Below are 23,445 nucleotides of genomic sequence, written 5' to 3' on the forward strand. Positions count from 1 at the left end.
CAGAGACAGACCCGCAGCTGGGCACACTGCTGGCTCACGTTCAGCCGTCTGTGCTCACCTCTGGCCCAGTGCTTGCGGGTCCCTCATGCCCATGCCCCAGAACTCCTGTACTTCCCAGAAACTCCTGCACTTCCCAGAAACTCCTTTTTCTAACCCGCCTGCTGCAATCCCCAGCCCCACTGCCCCGAGCCCGCAGCACGGTGACAGTCTGCGCTGGGGCCGACCGGGAGCCGATGGCTGGTTGGGAAGGGAAGGCACAGCGATGCCCGGGGAGTCTCCCATGTAACCCTGTGTCCCGGGGCGGTGGGAGCCGAGGCCTGGGCGCAGCCACAACCGCAGCCACCGCCCGAGCGGCCGCTGCCTTCCCGCCACCACCCGGCACTGCGCCTGCGCCGCGGCCGGGAGTGGGGCGGGCTGCCCAGCGCACACGGCCTTCCCTTGGGGTGTGACGCCACACCGCATCGTGGCTGTGACGTTATGGAGGCGTGACGCAGGCACGCAGAGGGGCGCGTTCGTAAGTTCCCTTCCCCCGCGGCGGTGGGGGCCGCGGCCCGCGGTGGGTGAAGGCGGCGGCGCGGGGCGCGGTCGCACCCGCTCGGTCCGTCCCTCCCCCCGGGCGCGGCGCGGGACCGGGGAGGCCGCCCCGCTGGCGGCCGGGAAGTAGGCGGAGGAGGCGGCAGCGGCGGGGCCGCGGTTGCCGGCCGCAGCGCCGTGCAGAGGGGGGCGCCTCCTTCGGCCCGGCCCCCGCCGAGCCCCAGGGGGTACCCCGCCGGGACCTGCCGGAGCTGGGGCTCCGGGGCCGTTGACTCTCCCGGTCACGGGAAAGCGGGTCCCGAGCCCGCAGGTCAGCTGCGTCCCCGGCCTGCTGAGCGGGGGTTGCCGCCTGCAGCGGGGCCGGGAGAGGTGCCTGCGGGGCCCGCTCGCCTGACCGCCGCGGCCGGAACCCGGGAGCGGCGGTGCGCGGCCTGCGGGGCTGCCGAGCGCTCGGCGGAGGCGGCTGCCGGCGCTGCGCGTTACGGTGCTAACGCAGACAACCCGGCGCTCCTCCTGTTCAGGTGGTGCCTGCTCCTGCCAAACGCAGAAGCGAGAAAGTGTGGCTGCACCTGTCAGATGTGATGTTACAATAAAGATCTGCAGAAGGGCTGTTGATGGCTGGTTTTTAAAAGTCACCAAAGTTACTTGTTTTACAATTCACTTCCGCTTTTTTTAGTACACGTGGCCATGAAATGTCGTATGTATGAGGGATGCGGCAGATGCCCCCCGGTTTTGTGATGCTGAAATGTGGAAGTATGTATGTGGCCCGTGTAAAATCCCCCTGTCAGCGTGAGTCAGAGCTGCGCGCCGAGCTCTCGTCTATCAGACCTGAAACCTAGCTGCTGCTTCCATAAAAGTACAAATACAATGTGCAGTCCTCAGGCTCCTTAGGTTTTGGAAGGAACCTGAGCCAAAGGGTTTTCATTTGTTCTGTGTCTGCAGAGATGGATGCATAGGAGTAGTGTTTGTGCATAACTGGTGCTGAGGCCTGCTGGCTTGTGAATCCGTTATAACTTTATATTGGTAGTAATGAAATTAAGAACATATCCCAGGTTCTCAGTGATCTGATGTGGCTGGCACTGGCAAAATAAGAAGGGAAGTGTTTGAAAGCAGCCTTAGAGAGTTTTGGAAAGACTGCAGTAATGTCTGCAGTGTGGTGGATTTGAAACAATGTGAGAGTTGGCTTGTATTTTGTCGAAAAGTCATGCTTTAATAAAAGACTTACCTAAGTCTATGCCTGAACTGAAATCAGTGTGATACATCTTATCTTTCATTGGCAGTCTTTTGCGTTTCAATTCATACTGCCTTGTGCTCAGTTCCTTTCTTTTTCTCCAGGTTAAGGGTATCTCATTGAAGCTTTTTAATGTGTGTTGAAGTCTCAGTCAACAGTTTAGCCCTTAAATGCCATGTAGTTTAGACATAGTCTTGAATTTGCTTGTACTAATTTATTTGAACCCATAATATGCCATTGAAAAGTGTTTTTCATATCATTCCATAATAAAAAGAGGAGGATAACATAAGATAAATGGACAGCTCCCTTGGGCCACAGTAGTTTCTGTGTGCAGTTTTTTGGTTTGGTTTGGTTTTTTTCACGGCCATTTGACAATGAAAATACTGAGCTGCTTTTTTTTTTTTTTTTCCCTTTGTCTAACATTTGTAACTAACTACAAAGATTGTAGTTAGTTATTTTTAGTACTAGTTTAAGTTAATTTTTAAGTTATTTTTATGCAAATACATATTTCAGGGATGAGCGTGTATTTTTTCTGCTTCAGTAGCTAGAATTGGATTTTTTCAAACTTAAAGTTTGTCAAAAACTTGTGTATGTTTAAAATACTTTTTTTTGCGAGGATCTGATATGATGTTCTCAGTGTTTAAAAAAGTACTCTTGGGTAATGATAACTGGAGGATCAGAAGAAAACTAGCGCTATGGTATGGTTCAGATATTTTAACTTTGGGGCAGGCTGTTAAAGTAATAGATTGTGGGGTAACTGAAGTTTTGTACTTAAAATGTTTTTCAAAGCATTCATGAAGGAAATACTAGTTTCCTATGTATCCTCAACTTCTCATTTGGGAGAATATCAGAACTAGCAATGGCAGTGACACCATATGGTGAGGTATTTCTGACTTTCTCACATGAAACTTCAGATAGAAGTAGTGAATGTCGTGTTCTTGATGTACAGGTTCAGTGGTGCTGCATGAGATGAAAGCAATGTTCTTCATCTGTGACTCGTGGTGTTTCAAGGATTTTTATGTGCAGAGGTAATACTTGTTTTATGGAAGTGGTTTAATGTTTTAAATGTATACATGAAACTGGTGATGGTTTCATATATCGATTTGTACCTAATGAAGTAGGTGTTGTCAGGTCAAATGACGAAAGTACAACTTTGGTTTGGAGCTGGCTGAAAATATTACTGCAGTTACAATAATACAATCTTACAGAGTTTTAAAAGTATGTGGTAAAATCAGGAATGTGTGAACTTTATCAGTTATTTTAGCAATATTTATTCAAATACTTATTACTGCAATTTCTAATCTCAAGTACTGTTAATGTATGGTGAGCCTCAGAGGAGATACCATTGTATTGAGGGTAAACATGTTTTAGTAGAATTCTTTTTTATTTACCACTTTCTAAAATGTATGCTTGTGGTGGTTGTTTAATATGATTTTGTGTCCTTCGCTAAATAAATTTTCTGAGATACTGAGATTTACTGTTTTTTGTTCTCCTTTAATAGGAATTAAGATGGATGAAGTACTTTCTTTGCTATAGCAACAGCAGGATGCATAAGGTGGGTATGTTGAAAGAATATGGTTGATATCTTCAGAGGTTATTTTAATTTTTGATTTTTTGTCTGGCTGAACACAAAGAAATTACATATGATAAGCTAGGGTTCTTTCCAGTGGTAGATATAGGTAGCTTACCTGCTTTCAATTGTGATAAGCTGCTATGTATTTAGTACAGGTTACATGAGTAGTTGCAGACAGCCTTAGGTATCTGATATGTTTTAATTTTGCATCCTTTAATGGAAATGTTTCCATATGTCCTTTCTCTAAGGTTTTTATGGTTTTGCTTTTGTAAAACTGGACTGAGGAATTACCACAGAGTGTTTCAGAAACCGTTTTCAGTGTTCTGGTTAAATGTGATCAAGGAAGAAAAAGATTCAGTTGCCATCTAGGTGCTTCCCTTACATAGAGAGTTTTTGTCTTTATGTTTGAGTTGCTGATTGTTGGTTTGTTTGGTTTAAATTATTTCAAGTCATACAGGGTGTATTCCAGTGGGAGTGTATTCCAATGGAATGTTGAGACAACGAAACAATATTTTCAGAATTTCCAAGGAAGATATTAGCGTTCAGCAGCAGTGAAAGATGTTTTAGGCGCATCCTCATTTGCAGTCAAGATTTTGTCCTTATTTGCTTCGACTTATTGCTTCATGTTATCACTGTAATTCACTTGCAGAGATCCAGAACATGTTTTTACTTAAAAAGATCTTTTTAAACAGAATTTAAAACATGAAGATACATTTTTACAGGACTAACATTGGCAGGTAAGGGAACAGCAGTGCTGGAATAATAATTGGGCACTTTCTCATGAAGTGTATTTGCATATTCTTACCAAAGTTGAATGAAATACAAACTACTTCACAATGTAATGATTAAAAATAATATGTAGATGTTTAATGATTTTTTTATTTTTTTTTTTTAAAAAGAAAAAAACCAAAAAGTTGTGATGAATTTTTTGATTCCACGTTTTCTTTTGCTGGTGTAACAGAAAGGTTCTTACTGTCAGCTTAAAATGGCATTTGGAGAATGCTTTCTTCTTTGTATTGTATTGGCTCTCTTTGCTATTGGTCTTGTCACCTTTCATGAAAACACATGGAACAGCTGGATAGAAACCATGCTATTCTTCATGTGATATTTGCTACTTAACTGTGTTTGACTTATTATAGTACTATATTTGCAGGTATTGGTTTGTCCTTAATAAGCTGATTAGACCTAGTTTAAGCAGTATTTGAGCATTATTTTTTTAAAGGACTGATTTAATGGGTATTTATAGTGTAGTTAAATGTTATCACGGTTGTGGAGTAATACATCTGAAGCTGATAATTCTTCCTAGTTAATATAAAAAATGTAATCAAAACACCATGAACCTAACTGTGGTGGAACTGTACTTTGTGTGTATTAAACAAGGATGCAAAACTGCATAAATTAAGGAGAGACTATCTTTGATTTGTCACTTCAGTCTTTTACCATTTTAGAAAAGAACTATTTTCCTCACCTAAACTATGAACTATTCTTGTTATCATTGGTTCTTTCTTGCATCTTTTTGAAGAGTATGCAGTACTGAAAGCTTTGCCTGAAGCTAGCCTGCTAGCCGGTGTCCTGATACCAAACAAGCTTAGTCAGTATACTTTCAACTATTGAATAAATGGAAAGGAAAGAATATAATAGGTAGCTTGATACATCTTTCAGAGTTGTAATGCGTTGCGGTTACTTCATTTGTGGTTAAGCTTTTTTTTAGAAAAAAGAAAAACAAGGGTTTTTTTGTGTGTCTTTTTGCAGCATGTTGAGGGCTTTTTTCATGGGATCATGTAAAGAGTAAAATTATGCAGTACTGAGTAACGAACATATTTATTAAAGTGGGACTTTTGGCTGCTATATGATATTAATTTCTGTGTATGTGTGGAGCCATTTAATTCTGTGGCTTGGCCCTTTATTGTTCTGCATTGGGGTTGTTTTTTTGTTTGTTTGTTTGTTTTTGGTTTTGTTTGGGTTTTTTTTGTTTGTTTGTTTGTTTTTTTTTCAGCAAGTCTAAGGCCAGGATTGTTGGTTTAGAGACAGTATCATGGTTAATGCCAAGAAGAGGTCATATGCTGAGATGAGCTTCAGAGCCGGACTTATCCCAGCCCTGCTGAAATATCTCCATCACAGCAAGTCACTGAAGAAGCGGGGAGGTAGGAGTATTCTTACAACTTGCTAGAAGAAGCAAGTGCAAAAGAGGTGGAAAAGCAGCTCAGAAAATTTGTTTGATAGGTATAGGAGTAGTGGGGGAAAGAAACTACTCCTGTCAGACTTACTAAGACCTATTACTGAAATTAGTTTGGGATATTAGGTGGCTTCTGAGTTATAGTTCCATGGAGAATTTTTGCTGTTTGAGTTTGGCTGACAGATGAGTCAGAGCAATGTTTCCATACTTAGCCTACCACATGAAGCCCTATGTTATCGGTAACTGAGGTTGAACTAGCTGTGGGAAGTATTTAATGGTTTTACATGACCCAAAAGCAAAAATCAAAGCAAACAAACCCCTGCAGGTGGTTTGTCTTAGTTTTTGGTGCGTTATTCATCTGTTGTAAGGGACAGTTGCAAGGGACTCTACTCTTCTAAGGACTTTTCCCTAGGAACGGTGTTCTGAAAATGATGCATTGTGACAAATTGCAGCTTAGACCGATGTAATTTCTGTTGTACCCATGCGTCTTTGCCACTTTTCTTATGTATATGTTTGTGGTTCTTTTGGAGGAACCATAGAAAATAGGGATGTTCTAGTTACTGATGTGTAGTTTTGAGTATACTTCAGTCTTCTGTGTGCCATTGATTTTAAATAGTAATGATACAAAACTTTATTTTGGTTGGTTTTTTGGCCATCATTATCTGGTTAGCCTCCCAGAGTGAGGTTATAGTCTGCCAGTTTTCTGTGAGTGCCTGGAATCTCAGATTTAAATCCGGCTGATGTTTCAATGAAGTAGTGCTGCATACACCAAGACATGAGATTCTGGATCATGTTCTTGGTCTTGCTCAGCTCAAGACAGACAGAGTGGTGAAGAAATAAGGTAGATCCATGTTTTTAGGAAGCAAGGCAGTAAAGTTTAAATATCCAACATGATTCACTGCTAATTAAATGCATCATCCTAAAGGTAAAAGTACACAAACCCTCAAAATACTGTGAGGGAATCAAAAAGGATCAGTCTCTAAAAACCTGCATAGTTCTGTTGTATATGTAAGCGTACTTTGTGTGTGATGAATCAAATGCTTTGAAGTTATCAGTATCCTAGTAAAATGTCCTAAATTAATAATACGGATATTCGGTGGGTTTTACAGCTTTTGTTATCAACACGTTTTGAGGCTTTACTGAAGAAGGAAAACAGATTGGTCTTGGATTTAGAAAGAAGGGACTGTTCTGTATTACAGGACTGAAACTGAGACCACCCAAATGCCTTCAGCTGGTTTTTGTTATCTTCACAAATAGTTTGTTCTTTTATCAGAGTGTTTAAGAACAGAGAGTTGGGTCAATCACTCTATTATGTTTTTCCCTAAATGGCAGTGTTAAACAAACTTTACAATACTGTTCATGATTAAAAAAAAAAACCCCAAAGCCTTAGACTTTTGATTCTCTTGGGTTTTTTAGCTTCCAGAGAAGAATAACAATAGGCAGGTGTGATTTCAGATCTTGAATCGCACCTTTTTCTTGGGAACTCTTGCCTAGTTTTGGCTGGATATGTACCCCTTAAGGGTTCATGTAATATCTGTCATATTTTAGGATATTTTAATAAGTTAATTCAGGGATGTTGTATGTTTTCCATAGTTCTGGTAGGGTAGGTGGGATGTAGAAGGTTCTTGTCTTCTACTCATGTGTTTTCTATTTCAGTCCTAATTTTTCAAAGGGCAGGTTTACTGTATTACATTACAGACTTGTTCTTGTACCAAAGCATACTTTATGACTCATTGAAGGCCTAAAGGTGAAAAGTCCACATGCCTGCAGTTTAGGGCAGTTACCTGTGCTTAGTCTGTTTATGTTCTCTTGTAAACCAGTGATTTTCTCTCTGGGAAGATATCCTGATGGGCATATGACAAAGATTTGCAGACTGTAATGGGTGAGATATGAGGAAGAAATTACACTGAAGGACAAAAAACCAAAGACTACCTGGCTCAAAATGATAAGTCTTCACATGTTTATAGTGTCACATATTCAGAGTATGGGACTGTGTATTAAGAATTGTTTCGAAGAGCTCTGTTAACTTCTGATATATGCATTTGTATTTGCAGTCAGAGTAAATGAAGTGCGACAGAGAATAGCATAGGGAATAAAATGCCACGGTAAAAATCAGTTTCTTACTGTCATACAGCATGCCATCAGAGTGTATGTGGTGCTGGATGCCTCCTCTAAAAAGGAGGGTGTAGAGGAGAGGAGATTCAGAGAAAAGGCTAAAGGAGTGATCTATGGGGATGAAAATTTCCTTGTATAAAGAGAAATTGAAAAAAAAAAAAAAGACTTTAGCCTTTGAAAGGCAATGAATGTGATGAAATATAACACAAGTACACAGAATGATGAGTGGTTTGACAAAAGTAATTCAAGAGCTTTTCTGTTGGTTTGTGCTGTAAGAGCAAGGGACGTTCTGTGAATTAGGATGGCAAACTGAGAAAGGAAACTTGAGAAACGATATATTTTTTAATAAATTGGTAAGTCAGTGAGCTCTGCAGTCTAGGGATAATTTTAATTTAGTAAAATTCTAATAGAAATTGGACAATTTAGAGTGCAAGAATATTTACACTGGTTCAGATGTGTATTTACCCAGACTCCTGAAAGAATATAATCACTCAGGTTTTTGTCATTTATGAGATTATTTTTTTTCCATCATGATTTGTAATAAAGCTCACCTAAAAACCTATATATTGATGGTGGGAGTAAAGGAATTAAGTTTGTCCCTGTTTGTTTACAGGAGAAAGGGTTATAGAATCTCACTTTCTTTTTTTTTCTCTCACTCACTGTGTTAGATTGTATCTAGGTGAAATACCCACTAGGTACAAAGTCTAATTCTGTTGGTATTATTCACTGATTTACTTTGTTTTTCTTGTAAGTGGGGACATTGAAGAAGAAGTTTTGGGAAGTAACATCGGGGTCCTCATCAACTTGGAGAGAAATTAAGTAGAGTAGTTGTTTTAAATTATATAGGGCAGGCTTTATGACTTGCCACTAGTGGGGCACTGTTTTGTTCAGCTTTGATTTTTCCCTTGCCTGGGCTTATGCATTAAGTAGGTATTCCTGCAGTAATTTTATCCAAGTCGGTACACAAGTTTGTTCTGTACCTAAAGCAATGGAATATTTAGGGAGGGTGAGATGAGCTGGCCTTCTGTGTCATCCAGCCAAGTTCCAGCAAGTATGTAAAAATTCATAAAAAATAGCAGTGGGGGTATCTTAATTAAATAAGCATGCTTGTAGCTCTGCCAGTCTTCTCTTTTGGCATGGTTCACGTCTTAGAAACTGTGTTTGCTTTCAGTCTCTATCAAACTCGAATACTAAACTCTGTGATAAAAGCATCAAAAGCAGTGTTCAGCAGAAAAAGACTACAGAATCAGCTTTTGCTCATTCCCACTGAAATGTCCTTTTCACTCTATTTAATGGAGGCTGCAGTTTTCACTTTTGGTGTGTTTAGCAACAGATTGACTTAGATTTGTTGTATTTGGCTCTAGAGCAGCAAAGAGCAGATGTCAGGGAGGTGCCGTGACAGGAATAAAAAAATTCAGAAGGCTTGTGGGAATTTGAGGGGTGAGGGGGAAATCTTCTTCCTATTTTTTCCCTGCTAGATTCCATATTATAACATTTAGAGTTGGCATTCAATTCAAAACTTGCCGTGCTGCAAGGGTTAGTGCACTGATGCAGGCGTTCTTTCCCACAGCTCAAATTATGGTAACAGAGTTTATTTATAAAATAAAATATGCCTGTGAAATTATAATTGATACCTTAATAATGGAGAACTTGCCTGAAAGATGGTAGCTTAGTGACCTGCAGGACATTTTCCTGGCTTAGAATAGCCACGATTTATACCAAAACGTTTTCTCTGTATGAATCTTAAAAATGGAATTCCCCTGTCATGGCAGAAAAACTTCAGTAACTGAGAGGTTAGGGATGATAAGCCTAAAATAATGGTCAACTTTTAGACATTATTTGGGGTTAGGACATCTAAAAAATAAGCTTTGCTATTCGGGGATTGTCACTATTTGGAAAATATGCATTTAAAAGCCACCACTACATTGCGAGAATTTGCATAAGCAGGTGGATGCCAGATGTATGTGGGATCCTGGAGAAGTTTGTTGCTTTGGTTTATTTCTTTTCAATTTGTAATAAGCAGAATGCTTCAAAAGTTAGTGGCTGCTTTTTTTTTTAATTTTTTAACTTTTTTTTTGAAGGCTGGAAATATTTTATCTTTGCCTTGATTAAGAGGCCATTCCTGAAAACACCTTGTGTAATTTGTTAGTAGAATGATTACTTGTTTGTTTATCTTTCTCACATCTATTTTTCCACTCATGATCTACCTGCACTTCAGGAATATATATTGCTACAGTGTAGTTTATAGATTATAAAAAAGTAAATGAGATGTAATTTGCAGTAATTTTGATTGCAGGTTGCTATATTTGAAAGTTGTGCCAATTCTCTGTTGTCTTATATATTTAATTATGTGTTTAAGACACTGTGGAGCCTGAGGATTTTTTTTTCTCTGTAGTGAAAAAGTGTTACTTATACAATAAATCATCTGGAGGGGAGAACAGTAATAAATCTTCTGCTTTTCCTTGAGCTGATGCTCCTTAATCTTGTATTAGTGGTTTAGAAAACCATGTTACCTCCTGCTTTAAGTCTTCATATTCTAGTGGTGGTTGTCATAGCTTTTATCATTTTCTGGAGATATGGGCTTTGAAATAGAAGAAATGTGTGTTACTGCATACTTAGTTGGAATTTAATGAAGTTGACTTCTTTAAAAAAAGCAATTAGTAATAGTGGGGTGAGTTGTCAAAAGCATCATATGTGTAAGATATGTAATGTATGTGTTCTGTTCCCCTCAGGGCTTACAGAGTCATGATTGGAGTATGCTGTTTGGATTTGAGAACAAATCTTCCCATATTTTTTGCTGACGAAAAACGTAAATATGCTGCTAAATGAAAACAGGGCAAACCAACTTGCCTGTTAGTTGTAGCATGTGGAGTTTCTTGGTTTGGTAGCTAATTTCAGCAGCTTGAAAGTGACGAGCCTGGAAATAATTGTGGTTAGAGCTGCTCCAAGAGGATCAAGTGAAGCCTTTTTGATTTCCTAAATGTAAAGGAAGCCAGGTTTGATTAACAGCTGCTGTGAGGGTTATTCAGACAGTGAGGAAGTCCAGTCCAGTGTAGGATTTTGCATTTCTGACCAGTTTAAGGCATGTTGTTCTGCTTAGAGTGAGATGCTGAAACTGTAACAGTGTCATGTGTTTGATTAGCATAATTTATATCTGTCCTGTACTTAAGTTCTTCATGATATTCACTGGGCAGTGTATTTTATTTTATTTTTTTTTTTTTTTTCAATTTTGAGGCTGAAAGCTTATTTTCACGTTCAAGATTAAAGTTGAGCAAACTTTTTTGATTTTAAAATCAGACTGCATTTACAGAAATGCAGTTATCTTTAGAAGATTTAGCTGATCAACTTTTGGGAAGCAGGAGAACTCCTTAGACTAAGAATGCTGCTACCTAAGTTGATGAAAGCTCCTAACTGTAGAATTGGTTTGTTCTGTGTACGTGTTCTCCTGTTTCAGGAAGATGTTCATTTTGGAAAAAAAAGCAAAAGATTCAAGAGCTGTAAAAAGTTGATTACAGAAGTTGTGGAGTAATGGGATTTAATTGGACCATCAAAAATGCAAGCCAAGGAAACATTAATGTCTTGATGGTGATATCTAATAATTTGCAAAGCATCTCCCCCCTAGAAAACAAAAAGTAAAATAAGAATCATCATTTGGATAGTGGGCTGTACCTATATACTATTGCAACTGCCCTGTCCTATCAGAGAAATAGGACAGGCTTAAGTATCTCAGGTCTTATTTAACCCTAGGAGATTTTGGTGATGGGAGAAACAATTATATTGGGCAGTATAAGCTGTTATTTATCTAAGTGGAATTATGTTTTAAAGAGTGTGTTCTTCAGTAATGATAACAGTTTACTTGAATAGTCACTTTTTAACATTTCATACATGAAATACTAGAAAGACTATTTCCAAAATGTTTATTAATAATTAAAAGTTAATGCATAAACTTCAAAATTTGCATTAGTACTGGTTGGCACAAAATAACCATGCATGCTTTCTTGGAGGATATTTACAAAGTAGACTTTCAGATTTTCTTTAGCAGCCTTTCTCTCAAATACATATCTGTGAATGGCGTAGTTGTCTGATAATTCAGTCTTTGGCAATTATATTTAGAAAGCTGCTTTATGTTGGGAAAGAGAAAGTATTTAGCATGTATACTTGCCGTTAGGAAGAGACTGGGTAGGAATATTAACATGTTGAATTGACTGACTGTAGATGGTCCCAACAGAGGAAGTTTTAAATTTCTGTGGAAATCTAATTATATGACAAATAATTGTATGTATAAGCTTAATAATTTCTAAACTGGTACCTTTGGAATTTTTTTTTTGTTTGTTTGTTTGTTTTTTCACTATAAAGGGGATTCACAGGCCCAGACTATGAAATTCTTTATTTTAAGGTTTTTACATTTAATTGTATTTCTTTCTGGAAATAAGGTGAATGCTGGTAACCTGTCCATTAAAAACTATTACTAGTACTGCTGCATTACTTGTATTACTTGTTTTCAGATATTAATTCTAAAGAGGTTTTGTAAAGAGCAGATGTGGTTAAGTGGAAAATGTTGTTGATCTGTTTGAAAGGAATGCTCACCTTCTGACATGCTGCCTACACTTGGGAGGTACAGGAAACACTTCCCAGTGCTGTTGTCATCAATTCATTTGCATGGTAAGAGACCTTGTAGTTGGCTCATGGCTTCTAACAGACTTCAGACCCGTCAGTTCACCTTGCTGAAAGACAGGGTTTGGGTTTATGCATGTTTGAACCATCACAGGTCATTAAAAGAGCAAGAGCAGTATCACTGGAAGTCTTTTTGCTTTACATGTACAAGTCCTTTGAAAACACAGTATCTTGCAACAATATGGAGATATTTTTCTGACTGACCAACAAATGTTGTGTGATGTGGATAGATTTGTGTTGAGTTTATAGCTATGGAAAATTTAGTGTCTTATCATATATTGCAGTTTTTGGCTAACATCTTTTATGGATATCGTACTGTTAAATATTTAATCTGCTGTGGAGACAGACAAATTTAGGAGAAGTTACTTTAATCTCAGAAGAACGTGTGTCAATTCGGAGAGTTAGTTCAGTTTGTTTTTGCTAATCACCAACCCTTGGAAGTGGGATTAAGTTTAGTGCAGAAAATGGAATATTCTGTTTGTTTGCAGAATGAGTTCACACTGTTTGTGTCTTTTCAGCATCCATCTCAGTAAAATAGTAGAAAATATAATTGTTTCATATTTCAGTTTTATCTCCTGATGAGTGGGAGTTACAGTTACTTGAGGAGGCCGTAATGTCAGCAATGACTTTTTGGCATTCTTGATTGTTAGATCTTTAATACACCGTATCTGCCTTGTTTGCATGCCCATGCCCAAAATTCTCATGTGCTTCTTTTGTATTTTATTTTCTTTTTTTTTTCCCCTTGTTTTTATGTATTTGGTGATTCCACTGGGCAGGTAGCTGAGTAGACTTCAGTTGTGCAGACATTGGTTGTGCATGCTGTGTTAGTGATGGCAAAGGCCCACCTTAGATGTGAAGGCAAGGAAAAGGAAACAAAGAATTCAAGAGAACAGATGAATAGAGGGCAACAACTGAGTGACAAGGTGGAACAAAAGAAGCCGAAGTGCTGGAATGGAGATGAACTGCAAATGCAATGTGTGGTAATGCTGTTCTGGTTTGTAATTTTAAGAACAACTAAAGCAGCTTGTTGTTTAAATAAATAAGATAATTTATTGCATTTTTTAATAATGAAAGTATCTTTCTATCTCATTTTTGGGTAGATCAGATATACACTAATATTCATTTGAGGGGAGCTCACTGTTTTTGTTCACTAAAATGAGGCTATATTCATCATTGTTTTAATCAACAAATTAATAAAAACACTAATGTTTGATTGCTTTATTGCTCATTTCTTGTCTGATCAGGGTTATGTGCTCATAATTTGCAGCGTTATCTGTTGGTGGATACAAAGGAATGCAATATTCCTTAGTAGGGAGCTTAAAAAAAGTCTCTTGCTTCATTAAAATGGTTCCCAGGTCTGTTTGAAGAGCATGCATGTATGAGCACTGTTTACTTTCCAAAAATGGCACTTGCAGGCTTTGTAACTACATTGAACTATAGTCAGATTACTCAAATTCCCCCATGTCCCTAGAGAATACAAATTGTTTCACCAACAAATGCATAGGGTGGCTTGAGCCTATTCTGTTGAGCTGTGGGGTATATTTCAGAATTTGGGAGATCATTTTTATGGAATAGATAACTGAGAGAGTTAGCATTCTTGCTCAGATAATGCACTATTTATTTTGGAAAGGAATTTCCCATGACTAAATAAGAACAAGATGTTTGACCACCTTCTAGGGAGGAGACTGTTCGGTCAGCATAAAATTGAAAGAAAAAAAAGTCAGAAGAGACAACTGACCATTCTTAAGTGGTGTTTGAAATGTTTTCATGTTTCTTCTGGGCTTTAATTATACTGCAGATACATGGCAAGAAGAAAGACCAGAGGTTTTGTTCTTTTCTTGGAAGTATAGCTTTATCATGTCGTTGGGAATTTATAGCCAAGTAATATATAGTGTTTTTTCCATTCCTGTATTTTGCAATTGGTTTGCACAGCCTCATAGTTTGGCAGCCGAGAGCTCACTTTTTCATGATTTTTTTGGCATGAAAGGGTTACTGTTCACATTTCCTGTGTAATTCCTTCTGATCTTGCTGGGCTGTAATTACTTTCTTGATGTTAAACATTCCCAGGCTCCTATAACCTTCTAGCCTGCTTGCACTGGCCAAGTTTGTCCCAGGTGATCATGTGGGCGAACCTCCTGTTTTTGAGGATAAAAATCTCTCCTTCCTGTGTAAGATAGGCTACATACTCATTCCTTTGCTGTGCAATCCCAAGAGAAATCTTTTTAAAAATAATAATAAGGTAACACATCACTCTTTCAGAGTCAGATTTAGCAGCCAAATAGATGACAAATCAAGTGTGTGGGTTTAGAATTCACTGAATTTTGGTTGAATGACTGCGAGTTCACATGAAAGATTATTTTTTCTTAATACTTTTGGAAAATAGGTTATGTTATAAAAAAGACAGATTTTGACTGTAGCTTCTTACTTTTGACCGTATAATTGGCAAATCATTTTAAGCTTGCTTGAATGTAGAACTACTTAGTTGAGCCTTCAGGATTTTTTTTTTCTTTTGAATTCTTTGCAGTAGCTGCGTATCTTACAAAAAAGGAGAGGCTATTACTCAATTCTTCTTTCCCGCATAGTTCAATTATTCTGTATTTCTTCTGATTTTCAGTTTGTGGTACATAAGCAGTAAACACAAGGTATTATTTCATTTTTAAATAGAAGTGACTGCATACTGCTAAAAAATGTTGGCTTCAGAGGTGTGGGAACTGAAGTGTTGTGTTCTGTGAAGACACGGAAAGGTTCTACGTGCCACTGCTCAGCTGCACTTCAGTTTTAATCTGGAGGAGCCACCTGTAAGAATGCGAGTGAAGTTTGCTTTCTATGACCTTTATGCCATTTTCTCACAGTGCCAAGAAAGATGCAAGATGGTGATGGCAGGATTTTTTTTTGGGGTGTGAGGAGTTGTAATGTGCTGATATACTGACATCAGGGAGTATTTTTTTTTTGTTACTGACAGTGTAGTGTCAAGAGAAAGTAGCTGGAGGTGCTGTGCGCCATTGGTTTAAGAAGCCCAGATTCAGATACTTCATTCAAGAGCAATCTCATTAGCTTATTATCCTGCTACAGATAATTATTTTCTCCTAATCCTAGTTTTATTACCTTGTGCATTTAATTGGCTGCTTCGTGAAATTCTCAGGCTGCAATGTAGTTCTATTTTGTTTAGCTGTGGTACTGTGTTTGCAACTCAGATGCTCAGAAGTCTTCCCAGTCACTGACTGACTGACGTCTTGTGAATGCATAACAGTATTTGAGCTCAGTGGGTTTATACCTGGAAGAAAATGTTATGTAGGTAATAAATTGTAGCAGTTTGAGCTCTATTCTTATTTTAATTCCCATGCATATCAATGCCTGTACTTTACTATATAAATAGAAGTTAGAGCAGTTGGTGTGCATATTGTTAGTATGCTGCTGTGCTAGTGAAGGATAGGAAAAATACATTTTAATGAAAATGTCTTTTTAATTTTTATCAGGAAGTCTTCTTGAATTTGATGGCTTAATTATAATTGGAGTTCAGTCAGTATGCTGCCCAGTTCTTAATTGCATACTCTATCATATAACTGGGAACATGGCTGTCAGATATGCCTGTTTTTGTTGTTGAACCCAGAGGTTCTTGTTGTGATATTTTTCAACCCACAGAAATCTGGTCCTGGCATAAAGTATTTATACAATAGTCTTGTGAAAAAAACATGAAGCACCAAGTGAGTATAACTGCACAGACAGAAGAAGATACTGCTGATGTCTTGAAATTAGACTGTTCCTTTGTCATTTAATCATGGCCTGCATGTGATCTCTAGGTACCTGAGATTTTGTAGGAAACTTCATGTGAAGAGGGCTGACCTAAACACATTCACTTTAGTATGTGCTAAACACATTGCAAACATTCTAGGTTTCCAGTGCAGTGAAGTGCAGCAGGGTAGTGCTTTGGTTAAAGCTTTTCTCAAAACAGTTTACTTTTGTTTTTATATTAAGAAAACACTGATGAATTTAGAGTTAGTTGAAAGTGAGTACAACTGTATTGAAGCCTGCTTTCTGTCTAATAGGATGTATAGGTCGTCTTTCCTTTCTGTTTTCTTGTTTGATTTTACTCCTGCTCAGATGAAGACAGTGAGGAATTACACTTAATGTTGTAATTAAAGGTCACCTGTTTTGAATTTGCTTTGTAAAGTGCTTAGAATGTAACTGAACTGACTCTCCATTATGAATTTCACCTTTGCAGTGGAAAATACCCTGGTAATGAATTTTCCTGTATGAAAAATACAGTGGTTTCAGAGTCCTATGCAAATTACCTCCTGCTTTTTGTGTAGAAGGCATGTTACAGGATGTAAGCTGGTACTGTTCTTGTGTTTGTGTACATGTTGATTTCCTAGTGGTTTAACTTAAAACTCTTCTGGATTTAGATGTCTCTGGTGTATTGGAGGCAAGGTGATGCATGTAGCTCTGATGCAAGGGAGAACTGGACTTAATCTAAATATATTTAGTACAGAGAAAGAAGCTGTTTGGTTTTAAAAAGCTACTATAGAATTAAGGAATTACTTGAATTAGGTTAGCTTTTAAGCTTTCAGACAATGTAGTCAACTGTGGTTTTATATTGAGAGTCGTACAAGTTCTCTCTTTGAGAAGACATGTAAATTACTGTTATGAAAAAATGCATAAATATGTCTAGGATTTGATAGTAATTAATTCATTTCACTTATCTAAGGAAAGATTAAGTGCCTCAGTTTGAAACTGGCTATAAAAAGTAACATGTAAACAAATTTAACACACATATAATAGCACATTTCGTAGAACTACAGACACTTTGTTTTTAAATGCAGTGGTTTCTCACTTTCAGCATTCACAAACTGAAGTTTAGTCACAGAGTGCCTCTTGACTGGATTTAGAGCACCTCTTGACTAGATTTTTAAGGGCAATTTTTATGTCCCTGGCTTTCTTGAGTGACTTGAACTACATATAAGAAAGTATTAAGTACTGCTAAAATGTTGATTAGCACTTTGATAGAATTATGTTATTTATCACTGGTGCGCAAAAATGAATGATTGACTCTCTGAGTTTTCTTAGATTTGTGCTGGTTCAAAAGATGCTGTGTATCGACTCATGGGAGAATCTCATGAGTCTCACAATTAACGCATGTTAATTGTGCAACTGTGTTTCAGGATCTTTACTCTAGATACTGGATTTGGTGGGCTGCTAACATGAGAGTTCCACAACATTGACTTCAAAATAGATTCTTGTACTTTGAAGAGGCCAACCTTGAATATCAGCCAGTTCTCCAGGGCTCTCATATGTTCCAGGGTAGGCCTTTCAAATGGGTCACACCAACTTTCTGAACAGAAATGTTTCCTCAAGTCCAGGATTGCAGTTTTGATATTAGTCTTGATTGCTTTTCTCAGGATTTTAAGATTCACCATCTACAGCTAAGGCTGCCATTGACTTTCACATTCCTGACCAGTTCTTTCTTTAGCTTCCCCTGTCACTTTGGAAGACTGTGTTAAATCATCACCATGTTTTCCCTCTGAAAACATTTAAGCTTTATTATAAAATGCTTGCAACATATAGTAGAATAGAATGTTGAAAAGTTAGGCAGTGCAGCTACAGTTTTGTGTTCTTGGTAGGAAATAAGGTTTTTACAACCCAAATGTTAGCAGAATTAAATACTCTCCTGCCTGTTGTTGCCTGAAAATTAAAATGTTTGGCGTAAAAGCTTGAAAATGTTCTTGAAATATTAATGGAAACAGTTTTCTTAGTTTGTCAAAAATATGTATGAGGAAGAAAAGAGGAATAGAACAGTTTTCAGACTGTGTAGTTGCTACTTGAGACAAAAATCTCTCTTCTGTTACACTGCCCACTCAGAATTGCTTGGTTTAAGCACTGCTTTTAAGGAGAAAAAGCAGGTATCCTGGGTAAAACTGCCATCTTTCGTTTAAAAAATGAAATGGGCATGATTTCTGTAGCTTAAAATTAAATAATACTCAGCTGACAAAAGCAGCTGTACATTTAAGACTTGGCACTGAAGATAGTAATTCCAGCTTAGCTGAGGATTGGTGGACTGTTCTCTTGGACCTGGTGGTCTGCACACACTCTTGGCTTCGGAATCATACGCATTGAGAAAAAAACGATTTGTTGTTTATCTGAAATAATTGAAACCAGGACATGTGTTTATATTTGTTAATGAATTTCAGGTGGCATTGTTTTGTTCTGGAATGGGAAACAAAGTTTGGGGTACTGGGGTGAGAATTTTCCCATTTACACCTAATATTTAAGTTTCATTTTTTGTTTCTGGTTGATTCATATATTTTTGAAAGTATCACTTTTCAGAGTTCACAAAGCATGCATCCAGCTTATATGCATTCACTGAATTTGTACTAAGTAAAATGATTTTTGAAGGGAGAAACAGCCTTTCTCTCTGCAATTTATTGATGTTTGCAGTAATATAACAAGCAGGATCCCAGGTGTCTATTATTTCTGACTATTTACAGAAAGCATTCAAGTTCAGTGATGGAAATAACTTACTCTCACTGACTAGTTTAAGCATCTTCTGTGCCCCATAGATAAATATAGGAATAAAAAGATACTTGATAGGCTTTGCTAATGTTGAGTTTTACTGCCCAGTTTACCCCATTCAGAGACTACTGTTTAGCAGGTGAAGAAAAGTGGATGAAGTATAGTAATAGGCATGCTGGCATTTTTTTGTTTTGTGCTAAGAGAAGATGAAGCATCGTGACATTTTTAACATTTGAGGTGAAGTACCCCACTCCCACCCCCCATGATTTTTTTTAAGCTTTGTCTGTATTTTGAAGGCTTTTTAATTGTGTGGTTTTAGATGGATAGTCATGAATATAGAGAACTTTAAAAGATATTTTACAGTTTGCAAGGGGTTAGGAAACAGGAATGCACTACATTTTTGAATATAAATGTGTTTATCCTGTGTAGAAAAAGTCCGATTCTTGCCATCTGGTCGGATGCCTAAAGTAGTTTTATGCTTTCTATGTGATCTGCTAAATGTATATATATTGGAGGATTCTTTTAAAAATTCTATCCAAAACTATGCTTTTCAGAATCTTAAAGCTCATTCTTCCATCTGTATAAAATTAATTTGGATTCCAGTCTGTGGATTTTCACCATCTTTAAGTACAGTAGGTGTTACCGCTATTGCAGTGGACAGTTTTGCAAATACTTACAGATTATGTTTGTATGTAGCCTGAAATACTGAAAAAATGAGTTACCTGTGTATCTTTAAAGGTAACTGTCACCAATGGAAATACTTATTTTATTAGTTTAATCAAAGGACTGTGGCTTTGAGCAGAACTCTTTGTCATTGCCATTGCATGTTACTTTTTTAAGGTTAATTCAGTTCAAACTTGTAGCATGATCAGTGACATTTACATGCTATGGATCATGACGCCTGCATGCAGTAAGTGGATTCACACAGATCAGAAATATCTGTGGAAGAAAAGTGGAAAATGTCTTATCACCATTATTTTTTCTCTTCCCTCCTGTGCTCTAACATAAATAGTTGGGCTGGATGAATGAATGTTTGATGCAGAAGAAGGTGCGGGTTGTTGGTATGCACCCAGTGCACATGTGAAAATATAAAGTTTAAGATAATCTGAAGTTATTTCATTATTAGTTAAAGGCAGATGGACTTTACAGAGAGAAAATTAGTGTGATAGAGATAATATGTAGGGTTTTCTGCTTTGCTGCAAGGGAAGCATTGATTTTTATTTGTACAGAAATGCATTCACTAATGTTCTTTTTGTATTAAAACTCTTACCTAAATCTTCTGGGATATCGCATTCCTTGTCAGATTGTATATTTCTGCTATTTAGTGCTAGTTTTTAGAGATAAAGCGAAATGACTAATTAAAAAAACCCCAAACAAAATCACAGCTTTGTAATGAAAATGATACTGGACTGAAATAACTTGTATGTTAAAACATTTTATAAGTGTCTACTGGAGAACCTCTGTGAAAACTAAAATGTAACAGCAAAACCATACAGATTATTCTGTGGTCTTGTATATTAAACATTTTGTTGCCGACTTTAACAGTTCTCACAATTCAAAAGACAAGTAAAGTGGTACTATGCCAATGTTTTAACTGACAAAATATATTGGAGGCTTTTTACAAATGTAATTCTTATCCTAGAAACATGAGTAGTTCCTTAAAACTTGTGTACTTCATAAAGCAAAATTAGGAGAATTCAGATTGTTGCATGTACAGGAAGTTTGTGCTGATAGATCAGGTGGCCACTGATCTTTTTCTGAAGCTTCTGAAATACCTCTTCATACATAAATATACATTAATTTTCTAAAAAATAAAAGCGGTATTATTCTAGTTGATTCTGTGCAGGTTTTCTTTTTGATGTGCGTAGAATAAATAGTGCAGATGTGTTAGGAACTGTGACCTAACTTTGCATGTTCAGAGCCAAGAACAAGTTCTGCATGCACATATCTCCTGCTTCAATTGTTAAAAGAGAAGCAAACTTTAAAAACAAGGAATACTTGAGCATAAGAATCTCACTAACTTTACAATTACTTGCTCGTTTAGATACACCCAGAGCAATTCTTCTCTTAGGAAACACATTTTATTTGAGTAAAACAAGGTAAGAAGGGGAGTGAAGTTAGTAATACAGTTTAAAGAATGGGGAGCTGATGATGACAAGCACTACATAGCTTCAAGACAGTTAAGGAGGTAAAGATATTAATAAAAACTTGTGGGCAGTAGAGTACAATAGAGTTCTTTAAATATAGAACTTGTTGAAGGATATAAAAGCTTAGTAACAGAAGTCCTATAACGGGCAAGGATGATGAATTTCTGCTGTGCAGAAAGAGGCATAAATATTCAATAAATATTATGTTCTGTATTCAGAAAGAGGCTGGATTATGCTTTTACATCTCACCTCCTCCATCATTAGTGATGGAAAGAACATATTATTACTGTACCAGCAACTATTAAATGTTTTTAAATCTGCTGCACTGACACCAACAGATACTAAAAGAAAAGCTTAGAAGCTATATGAATTACTAATTTTGAGTTTTAACAAATCATGGAACAGTGGAGAACTTCTAGAAGGCTGAAAGGGAAGCGAAACTAATGTGCTCAAATTTAGAAAGTATATGAGCACCTTGAAAAGGCATAGCAGTATGCTGTCAGTGAAAATTTAAAGAAGAATTGCATAATGCAGGTTGATCTGATTGGGCAAGTCAGGCACAAACTCGTAGTGCTGCATGGGGTTACTCCATGGGAAGGTGCTTGCACTTGCCTTCACCCTGGTTGAGTTTCACAGATTCCTGGTAGCTCTTTCTTCCAGCTTGTCTAGGTCATTTTGAATAGAGGCCCTGCCCTCCCGTTTCATATCAACTGCACACATGCTAGCAGTGCATTCTATTGCATTATCCAGGTCATTAATAAAGATATTAAACAGTGTTGGCTTCAGGATTGAACCCAGAAGCATACCACTGGTGTAACTGATTGCCAGTTGAGCTTTATACCACTGATCACCACCACCCTTTAGCCTGATAGTCCAGCCGGTTTTCCATGCACCTTATCATCCAATACATATATTACCAATTTGCTTGCAAGGATACTATGGGAGACCATGTCAGAGACCTTCATAAATTCAAAATGAACAGCACCCACTGCCCTCATTTTATACACAGCACTAGTCATCATAGAATGTAGTTAGGTTAGTTGGGTATGATTTACCCTTGATAGATATGTGCTGGCTGTTCCCAGTCTCCTTCTTGTCCCTAACATGGCTGAAAATAGCTTCAGTGAGGCTTTGCTCAATAACCTTGCTGTGGACTGAGATTATGATGACCAAAGTTTGAATTTGGCCATAATGTAGGAATTAGTGCCACTATTCAAAAAAATAGATGTTTGGTTATTTAATTACCCTAAGTGAGCAGAACTTCAGTATCAGAATTTGAAGACTTTGCAGTACAGGTGTCCCACAGCATGGTTTTTATGGGAAATGAATGAAAAGGTAATGTGTGTCAAACCACAAAACCCTAGTTGCTCTAAAAGCTTGGTCATGCTTAATTGTTTTTCTCTTGAAGTACTAATTCAGTTTGGTCTTGCTTAGTTTGAGATTTAACTGAATGAATTAGGAATACAAATATCCTTAGCAACAGAAGGCAAAGCTGGAGGCTCGTAGAGAAAGAAGAATGTTCCCAGGGTTAGCATAGTCTGCACACCACAGCTGGTTGCTGGACAGTGGCCAGGAATAATTTTGACATGTTTATTTCACATTTTTTCTCCATGAACATGTTTTGAGGACACTTCATTAAGTATGGCTGATAGTCTTTGAAGCTCTGCGCCTTTAACATTTTTCAAACAACAAACAGGCTAGTGGATACAAAAATGAAAGTTATATTGGCAAGGACTATTTGCACACTGAAAACAACGCAAGATAAGTGAGCGAAGGCAGTGAGCTAGGACAGGTTGGACTTTGATTTATTCTTTTTTGTATGTTTATCAGTGTGAAGGTTTTTGTAATAAGAAGGTATATTTATCAGTAACATTGTGCTGATAGACAGTAATAAATCCTGTAAAAAAGGTATAATTTAAGTAAATCGTAGTATATGGATATACATTTTTGTCTTGCAAATGTCCTGTGTACTCTTTGGTGAATGGTGTGCCAGTTTGAACAGCCACTATTTTATGTTGCTTCTGGAAGCTAATCAATCAAGCAGTGACACCAAGTCTAGATAAGCTTATGGAATATTTTTGTCTGTCTAAATTTTACAATTGATATTAAGAAATGTGTTTATACGAGATTGACCAGAGAATATACTGTCTTATATTCTGGTTGTTCTTAAAATAAACAATATATCAGTCACTTTGGCCTAGCAGTTGCTTTGTCAGTTAGGTCAGACTACTGGGATCTCCCAGCCAGAGAATTGGGGCATTCCATGCAGGAGAGTCCATTGAAGCGGTGACAGTCCTTTCCCAGAAAATGAGAGGGGTGTGACTGAGCAAAGAATGCAGGCAAACAGCTGAACTTCTCTGCTGGGGTCTGTATGAAATAGTTTGGGCACAGCAGCAGCAGCAGGAAAGGAGGATGCTCCTCAGCACACAGCTGGCCAATTGCTTCTCTTGGTGCAGTGTTCACAAGAGTTGTAGTTCACAAGGGTTCT

The 23,445-nt window shown here is 37.8% G+C and overlaps 1 protein-coding gene across 7 annotated transcripts in view; it reads left to right on the plus strand.

Annotated features, from left to right (window-relative positions):
* The first annotated feature begins 412 nt into the window (after nt 1–412).
* Nucleotides 413–23,445, plus strand: part of ZNF438 (zinc finger protein 438) — a 54,356-nt gene continuing 31,323 nt past the window's right edge. For 2 of the 7 annotated variants that reach the window (XM_030481166.1, XM_030481208.1), the window contains exon 1: nt 12,207–12,291. Coding sequence is in view for 1 of the 7 variants with exons in the window: in XM_030481168.1 (XP_030337028.1) it covers nt 5,374–5,482 (109 nt within the window). In the remaining 6 variants the exon portion in view is untranslated. Of the gene's footprint in view, nt 515–589; nt 2,794–3,266; nt 3,321–5,334; nt 5,483–12,206; nt 12,292–23,445 lie in introns of those variants that run through there. The other 5 variants (XM_030481216.1, XM_030481168.1, XM_030481188.1 and 2 more) reach the window with 5 other exon arrangements.

Source organism: Strigops habroptila, chromosome 1 (assembly GCF_004027225.2).
Source record: "Strigops habroptila isolate Jane chromosome 1, bStrHab1.2.pri, whole genome shotgun sequence".
Taxonomy (NCBI): Eukaryota; Metazoa; Chordata; class Aves; order Psittaciformes; family Psittacidae; genus Strigops; species Strigops habroptila.